Source organism: Periophthalmus magnuspinnatus, chromosome 1 (genome assembly GCF_009829125.3).
Source record: "Periophthalmus magnuspinnatus isolate fPerMag1 chromosome 1, fPerMag1.2.pri, whole genome shotgun sequence".
NCBI classification, from domain to species: Eukaryota; Metazoa; Chordata; class Actinopteri; order Gobiiformes; family Gobiidae; genus Periophthalmus; species Periophthalmus magnuspinnatus.
This window is the reverse complement of record NC_047126.1, coordinates 610,441-624,646: the sequence shown is the minus strand read 5'-3', so window position 1 is coordinate 624,646 and position 14,206 is coordinate 610,441. Positions and strand designations below refer to the sequence as shown.

The window sequence follows — 14,206 nt, the reverse complement described above, 5'->3', positions numbered from 1 at the left end:
AACGGCGAGATTAAAGATTTATGTCAAACGTAAGGTCAGTGTTTAGTGCTGCCTCTGCTGGACAGGTGTGGAACTGTCTCAAAGCTGCACAGATCAAACATCACCACAGCGCTGAAGGATTCAACATTTATCAGTTTAAACGGACGAAAAATATGGAAATGACTCAGATTTAAACTCTTGTCCAAACATTTCATTATGTCATTAGTGTTTGTTTGATATTTATTTTATTCTGGATGAAAGAATTATTTAAAAATTCTATTTTAATCATTTCAGTTTGCTTCAAATGTAGTAATTTCATCTTTAGAGTAAAGTCCATCACTGGTCAAAAATTATTATTATTATTATTATTATTATTATTATTATTATTATTATTATTATTATTATTATTATTATTATTATTATCATGGCCCCTGGTCCAGTCCCAGTCCAGTCCTGGTCCAGTCCTGGTTCAGGGCCCTGGATACTCAAAGACGGCGGCGGCTCCCATCCCGGTCCCGATGCACATGGACACGACCCCAAACGCCCTGAGCACAAACACATTTTAAAATCATGTGTGTCATTGTGAGCAGAGTCGCCTCTTCTTTTACGGAGGCTAAAAGTCGTCAGGTTGTTTTTTTGTGGGGTTTTTTTGTGGTTACCTCCTTTTGCGTCGGCGCAGCTCGTGCAGCAGAGTGACGACCTGCCGCGCTCCGGTGCAGCCCAGAGGGTGGCCCAGAGCTATAGCGCCCCCGTTTGGATTCACTTTGTGCTGCGGGATGCCCAGTTTCTCCACACAGAACACCGCCTGGAACCAGAGGGTCACAGGGTTAAACAAACCGGGACGGACCGGGACCAAAGTAGGATTATAAACCAAGACAAAACTAGAACCAGACCAGGACTAAAATCAAGACTCGATCCAGAGCCAAGACTAAAGTCGTGAGGTGAAGTTTGAATCCAGCTCTGCTCAAAATTAAACTGACCTGACTCGCAAACGCCTCGTTTATCTCAAAAACATCGATGTCGTCAACCGTCAAACCTGAAAATACAATCAAGAGTAAGAGGAGCAGAGCCAGAGGAGGAGGAGCAGAGCCAGAGGAGGAGGAGCAGAGCCAGAGGAGGAGGAGACAGGAGCTGAGAGGAGGAGGAGCAGACTCGTACCTGCCCTCTCCAGAGCCAGGGGGATGGCCTGGGCAGGTCCGATGCCCATGAGGTGAGGGGGGACGCCCACCACGGCGCTGGAGCGGAGCACCCCGAGCACCGGGAGACCCAGAGCCACGACCGAAGAGCGACGCCCGAGGAGCAGAGCGGCCGCCCCGTCACTCACCTGAGAACTGTTACCTGTGACACACAGACGCACACTTAGACACACAGACGCACACTTAGACACAGACGCACACTTAGACACACAGACGCACACTAAGACACAGACGCACACTAAGACACAACAGACGCACACTTAGACACAACAGACGCACACTTAGACACAACAGACGCACACTTAGACACAGACGCACACTTAGACACACAGACGCACACTAAGACACAGACGCACACTAAGACACAACAGACGCACACTAAGACACAGACGCACACTAAGACACAACAGACGCACACTTAGACACAGACGCACACTAAGACACAGACGCACACTAAGACACAACAGACGCACACTAAGACACAACAGACGCACACTTAGACACAGACGCACACTTAGACACAGACGCACACTAAGACACAGACGCACACTAAGACACAACAGACGCACACTTAGACACAGACGCACACTAAGACACAGACGCACACTAAGACACAACAGACGCACACTTAGACACAGACGCACACTAAGACACAGACGCACACTAAGACACAACAGACGCACACTTAGACACACAGACGCACACTTAGACACACAGACGCACACTTAGACACACAGACGCACACTTAGACACACAAACACACACTAAACACTGGACTGAGACGTCACTTCAGCTCCAGATGAAGCTCATGAGGCCAGAGCAGCTGTAGAGACGAGTATCATAGCAACCAAAGAGCCAATCAGGAGAGAGGATGTCGCTAACGCTAACAGGAGCGACCTCGGGGACAGAAGGACCTGATTTGTCTGTTATTAATGTTCATATCTTGATTTACAGACACAATAGTGAAATAAAAACCCCAGGATCATGTAGAGGGTTAATACGAACATTTAAGACCAGAATGAGTCTGAAGAGACAGAGACAGACACAGGGGGCGCTGTTTAACACAGGAAGTGAACTGGAGCCAGAGTCGATGGAGCTCATGGTCACTTCCTGTTTGGAGCCCGGTTGCGGCGGTGGCGGCGGCAGGTTCGCTCTGTCCATTTATATAAACAGACTATGACATGCACAGGGTCAGAAGTCTCAGGTGGGACATGCTGTGTCTCTGTCCCGGTCCAGTCCCCGCCCAGTCCCGGTTCTGACCCGCGGTGGTGGACCCCTCAGGGCTGAAGGCCGGTCTCAGTCTGGACAGTCCCTCCATGGTGGTGCTGGGCCGGATCCCCTCGTCCTCAGAGACCAAGACCCGAGTCTCAGATCCAGACCCGTCCAAGACCTGGGTCTGAACCGGGACGATCTCCTCCTTAAACAGCCCCCGGCTCTGGGCCCGGGCCGCTCTGGAACACAAGACCCGCTTTAGTCCCAGTTTAGTCCCAGTTTAGTCCCGCTTGAGTCCAGGTCTAGTCTCGCTTTAGTCCTGGTCTAGTCCTGGTCTAGTCCTGGTCTAGTCCAGGTCTAGTCCAGGTCTAGTCCAGGTCTAGGTCCTTTTTTATCCCTGATTTAATTTTGTTTGTAGATTAGGGTTTGTTCTTCTCTAGTCCTGATCTAATCCGGGTTTAGTTCCAATTTAGATGTGATAATTGTGTCAAAGCTCCTGGTCCAGTCCTGGTTTAGTCCTGCTTTAGTCCTGGTCCAGTCCCGATCCGGTCCAGGTCTTTGTTCTTGCCTCTGGTGGGAGCGGAGGGCGAACTCGTCCTGTTTTTCTCGTGAGATTCCAAACTCCTGAGCCACATTTTCAGACGTGATTCTGCACAGAGACAGAGTCAGACTGACCCCTGGAGGCCGGGGGGGGAGTAGCAGCGGTGGTGATTGTTGTAGTAGTAGTAGTAGTAGTAGTAGTAGTAGTAGTAGTAGTAGTAGTACTGTAGTACTGACCCCATGGGGATGAGACAGTCTCGGGCTTGGTCCACGTCTGACACTCTGGAGCTCAGGTCTCCGGGGTTGGACATGGACCTGAGGGACATGCTCTCTACTCTGACCAACACAACACAAACTCAAATTAAAGCATAAATCAGCCCTAATGAGCTTGAGTCTCTATGGTTCTCATCTCTGTGGATCATTCTGTTTAATTTACACTTTTTAAATCACAATATTCATCTAAAAACACTTCATAAAAAACACAAACACAACTGCAGTGTCCAGTGGAGCTGGACAACAACAAACTGAAGCGTCCGGCTCAGTGTAAACTCACCCACAGGCCAGACCCAGGTCCACGGTCCCACTCCGGACGGCCCCTGCAGCACAAACACATCGGCTTGAGTCGTGTGTGTGTGTGTTTGTTTGTGTGTTTGTGTGTTTGTGTGTTTGTTTGTGTGTTTGTTTGTGTGTTTCCGTGGCGACGGCCTGGTACCTGCGATGTTGAGCAGAGCCTGAAGACCAGACGAGCACTGACGGTTCACCGTGTAAACAGGAACATGCTCCGGAAAACCACTGGAAGAGAGAGAGTGAGAGGAGGAGGAGAGGAGGGAGAGGAGGAGGAGAGGAGGGAGAGAGGGAGAGGAGGAGGAGAGAAGCAAGAGGAGGAGAGGAGAGGAGGAGAGAAACAAGAGGAGGAGGAGGAGGAGAGGGAGAGGAGGAGAGAAACAGGAGGGAGAGGAGGAGAGGAGAGAAACAAAAGGAGGAGAGAAACAAGAGGAGGAGAGGAGAGAATGTGAGAGAGGAGAGGAGGGAGAGGAGAGAGAGGGAGGAGAGGAAAGCACTGACAGAAAGAAGCAAGAGAGGAGGAGGAGGAGAGAAATGCACAGGTCACAGACACAGTGGGTCAGTCTGACCTGAGGAAGTGGGCGACTCGGGCCATGAGAGCTCCAGCTCCAGGCTGCAGCACGTTCCCTGAAACATCACAACAAACACAACGTGTCTGGACCTGGTTTAGTCCTGGGTCAGTCCTGGGTCAGTCCTGGTTTAGTCCTGGTTTAGTCCTGGGTCAGTCCTGGTTTAGTCCTGGGTCAGTCCTGGTTTAGTCCCGGTTCAGTCCTGGTCCAGTTCGTACCCACACACACGTCCCCCAGTCGGTCTGGACTCAGGTGGACGTCTGAGAGGACGGCCTTCATCACGGCGCTGAGGAGCTCGTCTGGAGTCGTGTCCTGGAAGGAACAAAAAACAAAATCAAACTGAAAAACTTAAAACAGGAGAAGGAGAAGTGTCCTGCCAAAGGGCACAACAGCAGAACTGAACCAGCAACCACCAGATAACACCCGAAAACAAGTGAGGAACTGGGACTACACCAGGTCTAAACCAGGTCTAAACCGGGACTGAACCGGGACTAAACCAGGACCAGGACTAAACCAGGTCTAAACCAGGACTAAACCGGGACTGAACCGGGACTAAACCAGGACTAAACCAGGACCAGGACTAAACCAGGTCTAAACCAGGTCTAAACCGGGTCTAAACCGGGTCTAAACCAGGACTAAACCAGGACTAAACCAGGACTGAACCAGGTCTAAACCAGGACTAAACCGGGACTAAACCGGGTCTAAACCAGGACTAAACCAGGTCTAAACCAGGACTAAACCGGGTCTAAACCGGGTCTAAACCGGGTCTAAACTGGGTCTAAACCGGGACTAAACCAGAACTAAACCAGGTCTAAACCAGGTCTAAACCAGGACTAATCCAGGCCTGGTCCGGACCTTGAAGGACCCTCTCTTTGCTTTCCCGATCGCGGTCCTCAGTCCGTGGACGATGACCACATCATCGGGACTGTCGGAGGTGGCGGCGCCGCACACAGAGCTCCTGAGGCCGGGGAAGTCTGCGGAGAGCCCCGGGGACTGGCCTGGAGGACGGAGGTGTCCCGAGAGGACCTGGAGACGCTGCATGTTCCACGGAGAGGCGGCGGACACCGGAGAGACCACGGAGAGACCACAGAGAGGCGGAAGTGGACAGACCGCTTTGTTTACACAAGAGGACGGAGCGCGCGGAGGGACAAACTACAAACGCGAAACTCCGCAAATATCACAACGTGACTAAACCAGGACTAAACCAGGACTAAACCAGGACTAAACCAGGACTGAACCAGGACTAAACCAGGACTGAACCAGGACTAAACCAGGACTGAACCAGGACTGAACCAGGACTAAAACAGGACTGAACCAGGACTGAACCAGGACTGAACCAGGAATAAACAAGAACTAAACCAGGGCTAAACCTGGGACTAAACCAGGACTGAACCAGGACTAAACCAGGACTGAACCAGGACTAAACCAGGTCTAAATGAGGACTAAACCAGGACTAAACCAGGTCTAAATGAGGACTAAACCAGGACTAAACAAAAACTAAACCAGGACTAAACCAGGACTAAAGCAGGGCTAAACCTGGACCAAAAAAAAACAAAAAATGTGATGTTTTTTCATTTCTGAGCTCAGAATTTTAAATAACTTTAAATAATATGAAATATGTTTTTTATTAAACAGTTTAAGGCCACGTTCTCACATTCAGACTCACACAGACACGATGAAAAAGACTAAATCTAAACCAGGGCCGAGTCAAGTCTGAGCCCAGGACCGAGGCCAGGACCGAGGCCAGGACCGAGGCCAGGACCGAGGCCAGGACCGAGGCCAGGTCTAAACCAGGACCAAGTCCAGGACCGAGTCCAGGACCGAGGCCAGGTCCAAGTTTCAGGGTTTTACAGGGTGAAAATGAATCTCATGTCCATGTGCCGCCTTCTTCGCAAACTCAGAGTTTTACAAAAACATTTCCATGGAAGTGTAAAATATATTTCAGCAATTCATGGTGTCACATTTATATTACAAAATGTTATTCTCAGTCTGTTCATGTGTTCTTCAGGATCCTTGAGGAACCAGCTCCAAACACGACCGCAGTTTTACAAGTTTAGTCTGAAACGGAAACATGTCTCTAAACTTGAGAGTTCACAAAAATATAAGCCCAAAGAGTAAACTCCTCCTCCTCGGGCCCCTCCTCCTCCTCGGGCCCCTCCTCCTCCTCGGGCCCCTCCTCCTCCTCGGGCCCCTCCTCCTCCTCCTCCGAGATGCAGAGGATGGTCAGGTGTAGAAGATGAGCTCTGGGGTGGTCAGGCGTAGAAGATGAGCTCTGGGATCTGTCCTCCCTGCACTCCAGTTCCATTGGTGGAGTCAGAGGAGCATTGGAATTGAAAGGTGACTCTCCCGCTCTGCACCTCGGTCATACCTTCCTGTCCAAAGTAGCTGAGTTCGTTTCCGTCCAGGATCACGCTGGCTGTGTAGAAGGTGTCGGGTTCTATCTGGACCGGGTGCTCAAAGAACACGGGGAAGGTGCTGGAGGAGCCGTCAGAAAAGTACTTAATGAGGCGATGGGCCATGGCGACGCCCTGCCTTTTCAGCTCGATTCGAGCGCTGTACTCGGCGGAGCCGCAGCTCGAGCCGTACAAACCGAAGCCCGCGATGAACACGCGCTTATCCACCGCAAACTGTATGCTGTCACAGCGCCCCCTGTATCTCCACTGGTTACTGCGGTAGGCGCAGGACTGGAAGCGGTGGCAGCGCTGCGGCGCCAGACCTTTGCGCGGTTTGGTGCAGAACAGCAGCTCGGGTTTGTTAGCTGCCGTGTACCAGAGGAAAATGTCGTTTGTCTCGGTTAGCGTGAGGACGCCGGACTGCGCCGCTCCGTTGGCAAAGTCCTCCAGGCCCATGGTGGGAACGCGGATCAGGTAGATGGCTTTGCCGAGGACCTGCCTCTTGTTCTCGATGGTGGGCTCCAAATCCTGGCGCCCGCACTCTGCTTCTGCCCAGCTCAGTGCCGCCTCAAACACCACCATCTCTTTGGCGTTGAGTGTCTCCCTCTGCAGGATGCTCTCGAGCGTAGCGGCGTCTATGTCGCAGAAGCCTTCAGAGCGCAGAGCCAGTTCAGCCTGAGCGTCTATGACCTCCCAGCAGCGCTCCGTCAGCTCCGGCTCCTCAAACAGACAGCTCTGCGACAGCAACACACACGCGTTCTTCGCACTCAGGCTCGTCTCCAGGAAGGTCACGCAGGCGCGCGCCAGGTGAGGCACTATGTACTTCTTTGCCGCATAAAGAGTGGCCAAAACTGTGTCGGCACAAAGGTCGATCTCATCACAGTAAATGTACCTGAGCACGGGAGAGAGGACAGAGAGATGGACAGTCAAAAACACATGGAGATATATATTTGAGTCATTTTCTCCTCCTAAACTCATGGCTGCTCCTAAAGTCGACCTACTTTAACATGGCAAGGAAAGATGGTGGTTCCACATCGGGGATTCGGATCTCGTCCTGGTCTTCTGCCAGTTCTCCATAAAACATGGCGTGGAAAACAGAGCTGCCCACTGCCAGAACATACTGAAAGAAACACACACACATCAGTCCAGGTCTAGTCCAGGTCTAGTCCAGGTCTAGTCCAGGTCTAGTCCAGGTCTAGTCCAGGTCTAGTACCTTGTGTCCTGGGACTCTCTGTGTTCCTCCTGGAGGTCCCACCACAAAATGCACATCGGCCATCATCTCATTGTTGAACATGACCGAGTTCCTGTGAAAACAAACAGTTACAGTTCAATGTCACACTTTTATTTAATCCCTCCTGACCACCAGAGGGCGCTGCTGAAATGTGCTGAATGTGTCCTTCACACATGCGCAGGGAACATTCAGCACTTCCAGCACTGCCCTCTGGTGGTCAGGAGGGATTCATAAAGCCGTACACAATTTTCAGTTTTACTTCTACTGAGATAATTTCATCCAGGTTCAAGGAATGAAACAAAGAAAATCACAGCACCAGTGAAGGGCCCGAACAAACCAATCTCTCCATTGCATTGAATCAAATTTCACTTTCTTTTGAAAGAGCGTGGCCTCTCTCTCTGTAACTGCTGCCGTCAGACTTGTCATTCTGGGCACCTTCAGGCATCTTCTTTCCCTGAGGTCACTCCCGCTAATGTTAACAACAGGTTTGATTGACAGCGCTGCTCAGCATTCACCCCCTGCCAAACGCGAAGAACTCTAGAATTCGCTAGAACTCAGCTCCAAATTAGCCAGTATAACTGCTGGTCTTGACGTGGGTGACGCTGTGGGTGACGCTGTGGGTGACGCTGTGGGTGACGCTGTGGGTGACGCTGTGGGTGACGCTGTGGGTGACGCTGTGGGTGACGCTGTGGGTGACGCTGTGGGTGACGCTGTGGGTGACGCTGTGGGTGACGCTGTGGGTGACGTCACACTCCCTCAGTCCACTGCTTTATACAGACTATGATTCTACCACGGCACAAAAGTGAAATGCGGAAGGTACCAGAGATTATATGTAACTACTATTTTTGTGCGTGCTTTGCTGCACATGCTGTGCTTGTGCCGTTTTGCAGGTTCCGTTTTGCGGGTGCCGTTTTGCGGGTGCCGTTTTGCGGGTGCCGTTTTGCGGGTGGCGTGTTACCTCTCTCTTATCGTGGGGAAGAGACCCTGCCAGTTGGAGCCTCCTCCCGCGCTGCCCCCTGTGCTGCCCGCGCTGGTGCTGCTGACGCTGGGGCTCAGGCTGTGGGTGTAGGTCTGGAGGGTGGAGCTGCTCTCAGAGGGCACCAGCTTCTTGGAGCCTGGGTACAGCTCTCCGGCCATCCTCCGCCCGGTGCCCTGATGCTGGGGCCCTCAGAGCAGGGGCCCGGAGCACATGGCTCCACAGATCCAAGACTCACTGTGCTGAGGAAGAGAGACGTGAGACAGGAGCTACTGAAGAGAGAGACGTGAGACAGGAGCTACTGAAGAGAGAGACGTGAGACAGGAGCTACTGAAGAGAGAGACGTGAGACAGGAGCTACTGAAGAGAGAGACGTGAGACAGGAGCTACTGAAGAGAGAGACGTGAGACAGGAGCTACTGAAGAGAGAGACGTGAGACAGGAGCTACTGAAGAGAGAGACGTGAGACAGGAGCTACTGAAGAGAGAGACGTGAGACAGGAGCTACTGAAGAGAGAGACGTGAGACAGGAGCTACTGAAGAGAGAGACGTGAGACAGGAGCTACTGAAGAGAGAGACGTGAGACAGGAGCTACTGAAGAGAGAGACGTGAGACAGGAGCTACTGAAGAGAGAGACGTGAGACAGGAGCTACTGAAGAGAGACGTGAGACAGGAGCTACTGAAGAGAGAGACGTGAGACAGGAGCTACTGAAGAGAGAGACGTGAGACAGGAGCTACTGAAGAGAGAGACGTGAGACAGGAGCTACTGAAGAGAGAGACGTGAGACAGGAGCTACTGAAGAGAGAGACGTGAGACAGGAGCTACTGAAGAGAGAGACGTGAGACAGGAGCTACTGAAGAGAGAGACGTGAGACAGGAGCTACTGAAGAGAGAGACGTGAGACAGGAGCTACTGAAGAGAGAGACGTGAGACAGGAGCTACTGAAGAGAGAGACGTGAGACAGGAGCTACTGAAGAGAGAGACGTGAGACAGGAGCTACTGAAGAGAGAGACGTGAGACAGGAGCTACTGAAGAGAGAGACGTGAGACAGGAGCTACTGAAGAGAGACGTGAGACAGGAGCTACTGAAGAGAGAGACGTGAGACAGGAGCTACTGAAGAGAGACGTGAGACAGGAGCTACTGAAGAGAGAGACGTGAGACAGGAGCTACTGAAGAGAGAGACGTGAGACAGGAGCTACTGAAGAGAGAGACGTGAGACAGGAGCTACTGAAGAGAGACGTGAGACAGGAGCTACTGAAGAGAGACGTGAGACAGGAGCTACTGAAGAGAGACGTGAGACAGGAGCTACTGAAGAGAGAGACGTGAGACAGGAGCTACTGAAGAGAGAGACGTGAGACAGGAGCTACTGAAGAGAGAGACGTGAGACAGGAGCTACTGAAGAGAGACGTGAGACAGGAGCTACTGAAGAGAGACGTGAGACAGGAGCTACTGAAGAGAGAGACGTGAGACAGGAGCTACTGAAGAGAGAGACGTGAGACAGGAGCTACTGAAGAGAGAGACGTGAGACAGGAGCTACTGAAGAGAGAGACGTGAGACAGGAGCTACTGAAGAGAGACGTGAGACAGGAGCTACTGAAGAGAGACGTGAGACAGGAGCTACTGAAGAGAGAGACGTGAGACAGGAGCTACTGAAGAGAGACCTGGGCTTTGCACAAGAAACCCACAGGAGACTAGGGCTGTCAAAAGTATCAAAAATCTGATATTGATCGAAACTACATACTATTTGAGCAGGTATTGATACTAAAAAGTCACATTCCTAGAAAAGAAATGAACCTTTCCTGAATATCTTTAGAATAATCTTGAGCTGTATCAGAACAAGTATAAGACACATAGACTAGTTTACACCCATGGACCACTGAGGTAGTACACACATATAAGGACACATGGGAATAGAAAAGAAAGTACTACTTTATCAACATTGTATTTGTGGAATCGATACTGAGCTATTCCTCAATATCAACACAAAAAAGTCAAGGAGTTTGGCTTTGTTTACATGCACAACAAATCTGAGGATGTGATCTCTGGAGTTGTCATGTAAACAGTTCCACCTGATGTGAGGAATCAGATTTAATAATTAGGTCTGTTTGTAAATGTACCCAGTGTTCAGTTTATGAAGTAATTCCATTCCCTCCCCACAGAACCCTGCAGAGAAGGGCTATTTCAAATCTAACAATTGTAGTTGGCTGTACAAAATAAAAATAATAAACAATCCCTCTTGGGTCAGCTGTGGCTTGAGTTTATGGGCCTGTGAAATAAGGTTTTATGTTTGGATTATGTCATTTGCTGCTCTGTACCATAATAAAGCCTCAAGTACAAACACAGATCAAGTCCCTGCTTTAAAACAGTGTTATTAGGTCTGGTCAAAACATGGTCCAGTCCAGGTTTAGGTATAACTAACCAAATAATAAACTAACCAATTAAATAACTAATAACCAATAACCGACCAGCTAAACAAACTAGCTCACTTTCATACATACACGTACACACACCTCAATATTAGAGGTGTTATTGTTGTCAAAGCTAATGCTAATAATCGGATAATCATGTAGCAACTTTATCTTCAAATCAAAACGTGACATTTTTTCCGCTAAAATGAACAATATCTGTGATTATAAAAGTGCGACATGAGGCACAAAGACTGACAGAACTAAACTTACACAAAACAAACAAAACATCTGACGCGTAAAGTTTAACCATCGCTCGCTGTTCACGTTAGCATGCTAATGCTAACGCTAATGCTAACAGTTAGCTCGTGTAAACTCTCTTCTTTTTGCTTCAGACTCGGGTCAAACTCTCGGTTCTCGGACTCACCGCACAGAGGCTCGTTTCAGAACAGAAGCCCCGGCGCTGGGCTCATGTTTTCTCCCGTAAAAAGAGTGTGTTTTTGGGCTCCGCGGGGCTAGCGGCTCCTCTCCGGGGCTCACTCCGGGGCTCGGGGCGAGACTGTCCCGTGAACACGCCTCCTGCGCGGCGTGAGGGAGGCGCCGTGTCCCGGGACAGAATGTCCACAAACATTTAGAATATTAAACATGAAATATGAACCTACAAACAAGGTCATATAGAATCTGAATATTACATTTATTTAGTGTAATAAACATGAAATATAAACCTATAAATAAAGTTATATAGAATCCAGATCTAAACATTTGTCAACAATAAACAATAAACCGTTTATTTACAGAAAAGTGCATTTGTACAAATGTAGTTTTTCTTCTGTATCTAAAACTAAAGCACTGAACTGAAAATAACACATTTCTTAAACTAAAACACTGAAAATAACACATATTACAGCTGTCTGTCAAAAATCCTCTAAAGTGTAAATACATGAGCTCAAAATGACAAAATGTTTGGCACCAAACAGGAAGAGCAGTGAAATCAAGCCCATACCTCAATAAACAATAAATACATAAATAATAGAATCAATATTAGAATATTAGAATATTCAGTAAAAAAAATCACCCAGAACATTATGACCAGCGCAGAAGGTTAGAGTTTTGAATCTGACTCCACTTTTCATTGTTGTTGTGTCTTTGTGAAAGTGAGTGCTGGTGGTGAGATGCTGTTGGCGCAGATTGGAGGCCATGTTTCTTTCCGTCTGCCCCAGGGCAGCTGTGACGCTTTGAGCTTTTAAAGTGCAAAAAGTCTGAGCTGTTCTACATAAACTCAGGTCGTTTAGAGGTTGTACCGTTTTGGTCCAAGTCTGAATCTTTCAAAGTAAAACAAATATTCCACATAAATCAAACAACTGCACAGGAAGTGACATCATACTGTGGCGTACACGCAATGTTTTTATACAGTTTAAATAAATAAAGTGCTTTTCACACTCCCCCACGCTCAACAGCATCTGAAGAAGACACCACACCCCCTTTACCCTGACCCCATGACCCTTACGACCTTCATGACCCCCTTAACCCTGACCCAAGACCCCACTGTTATGACCTTTACATGACCTTTAGTGCAATCCATATGATCGTTTTTGGCAAAAATCTAAGCAGAACCTGTGCCACAGTTTGAAACAGAGATTGAAGAGTGAGTTAGACCAATCACACTGTTCCTCATACTCCCAGACCCCGCCCCTTTTCTCCCCTCACTCCGCCCTTTAGTCCTCCAGACCCCGCCCCTTTTTGTGCTAATTATGTATAACTGGCCACGTTTACGTTCATTTGGAAATGGGCTCTGGGTTTATTGTGGCAGTATTTTCTTGTTTCCTCATCCCAACCTGGAGTGTTTTATTTCATCCACACGTTTAGAGTTCTCCTCTTCAACTGAAAAAACACTCTGTTCCACCTTGTGATGTCATCATGTGGTGATACAGGAAGTGCTCCCCTGTGTGTTTTATGATATCTTTGGATAATCTCAGACCTGGAATGTCCAATCTCGACTGAACTAAGCCTAATCTCGACTAACCCTAACCCTAAAGGTAAAAGGAGCTGTTCACTTGAAAACTCCCACTTGATGACATCACAAGGTGGAACGTCGCATTTTGAGCTTTGGAGATGTTGCAGAATAATAATAAAGTTTTACTCAAACTGTTTTTGAGGAGGTTGGACATGGCTTAAAGCTCACGTGAGTTCATTTCAGTGATATTTTTCTGTATTTTTAAATTTGTTATCGTGACAGGAGCAATAGAGTTCATCAGTCCCGCCCACTTCAAAGTCCGCTCTGGTTCCGGAAGTAAATTTTCCATTCATTTTTTCCATAGACTAAGAGGCTAACCTGCCATGTGCTAATATCCACAACAAAGTGTTTAAAGTCCAAAAAGCACATTTAAAACGCAAGATTTTGTTTGTCCTCGTTGGCCTTTTGTTCAGTATCATGTGGAATATATTTGATAAATTCCAGTGGTTTATGACACATTTTTCAGGCCAGTTAACCAAAGCCCATTTATTATTTATGACAAATGTTGGACGTTGTACTCGGGGGGGGGGGGGGCTATGTTGGGTCGTGATTACTACTGTAAATTTGGGAACCTGAATATGAGACGCAGGTTTTCATATTGTAACGTGAGATATTTACGAAGAAAGACGCTACACGGACGCACTTTTTTTAAAACTGCCTGAAAATTGGCACCGACACGACATCAACACGGGGTGAACACACCTGCAGGTTTAGAAAATAAAGCTGTACCAACACGAGCCTCTGCTTTTATTTCCTTTTGTCGTCTTTTTATATCGACCGAGTTGGATTCATCGATGCCGAGCTCACGTGCAGTGGCTCTATTTCCTTCTTTATCTTAAAAAATGCATCATTTCCATTTCTTCGTGTGTTTTTCGCAAAATGACAGTTCAAAATCAAAACTAGTGAATTCTTCAGAGCAGAATAATTCCCCACGTCTGTCTCACTTTTACATTTACAGCTGGAGAGCGCCCCCCGGTGGCCGTTATCCGGTAAAATTCTATAAATAAGCCGCACTGTTGTATTGGCCGCAGGGTTCAGAGCGTGGGGGGGGGGGGGGTCGCGGCTTATAGTCCCAAATTGGTACTTGATTTTTGCCATTTTCCGGGTTCCAGACGCGGTTTTGTGGGTCATT

General features: G+C 48.7%; 2 protein-coding genes across 3 annotated transcripts; both read right to left on the bottom strand.

Annotated features, from left to right (window-relative positions):
* Window positions 1-400: 400 nt before the first annotated feature.
* Window positions 401-5,190, bottom strand: acaa1 (acetyl-CoA acyltransferase 1). The gene is made up of 12 exons (XM_033980928.2): window positions 4,916-5,190; window positions 4,279-4,372; window positions 4,061-4,118; window positions 3,640-3,719; window positions 3,481-3,523; window positions 3,165-3,263; window positions 2,956-3,036; window positions 2,436-2,626; window positions 1,138-1,317; window positions 960-1,015; window positions 639-784; window positions 401-524 (listed from the first exon to the last, which is right to left on the bottom strand). Exons 1-12 carry the CDS (start codon window positions 5,099-5,101, stop codon window positions 449-451), a joined length of 1,290 nt encoding a protein of 429 aa, XP_033836819.1. The 5' UTR covers window positions 5,102-5,190; the 3' UTR covers window positions 401-448.
* A 638-nt stretch (window positions 5,191-5,828) lies between these two features.
* LOC117383594 (BTB/POZ domain-containing protein 3-like) lies at window positions 5,829-11,645 on the bottom strand. 2 transcript variants are annotated; one of them, XM_055222459.1, is made up of 5 exons: window positions 11,488-11,645; window positions 8,643-8,902; window positions 7,667-7,757; window positions 7,455-7,573; window positions 5,829-7,345 (listed from the first exon to the last, which is right to left on the bottom strand). In XM_055222459.1, exons 2-5 carry the CDS (start codon window positions 8,819-8,821, stop codon window positions 6,313-6,315), a joined length of 1,422 nt encoding a protein of 473 aa, XP_055078434.1. In that variant the 5' UTR covers window positions 8,822-8,902; window positions 11,488-11,645; the 3' UTR covers window positions 5,829-6,312. The 2 variants fall into 2 exon arrangements, with proteins under 2 accessions (XP_055078434.1, XP_033836714.1); XM_033980823.2 differs by having other exon boundaries at window positions 8,643-8,897.
* Window positions 11,646-14,206: the final 2,561 nt, after the last annotated feature.

Excerpts from the sequence above, each read along its gene's own strand:
- acaa1 (XM_033980928.2), bottom strand. The coding sequence starts at position 5,101 with ATGCAGCGTCTCCAGGTCCTCTCGGGACACCTCCGTCCTCCAGGCCAG. Across the intron at positions 4,373-4,915 it reads CAAAGAGAGGGTCCTTCAAG|GACACGACTCCAGACGAGCT; the intron begins GTCCGGACCAGG and ends TGTTCCTTCCAG. Across the intron at positions 3,720-4,060 it reads CGAGTCGCCCACTTCCTCAG|TGGTTTTCCGGAGCATGTTC; the intron begins GTCAGACTGACC and ends TCTCTCTTCCAG.
- LOC117383594 (XM_055222459.1), bottom strand. The coding sequence starts at position 8,821 with ATGGCCGGAGAGCTGTACCCAGGCTCCAAGAAGCTGGTGCCCTCTGAG. Across the intron at positions 7,758-8,642 it reads TTCCCCACGATAAGAGAGAG|GAACTCGGTCATGTTCAACA; the intron begins GTAACACGCCAC and ends TTGTTTTCACAG. Across the intron at positions 7,346-7,454 it reads TCTTTCCTTGCCATGTTAAA|GTACATTTACTGTGATGAGA; the intron begins GTAGGTCGACTT and ends TCCCGTGCTCAG.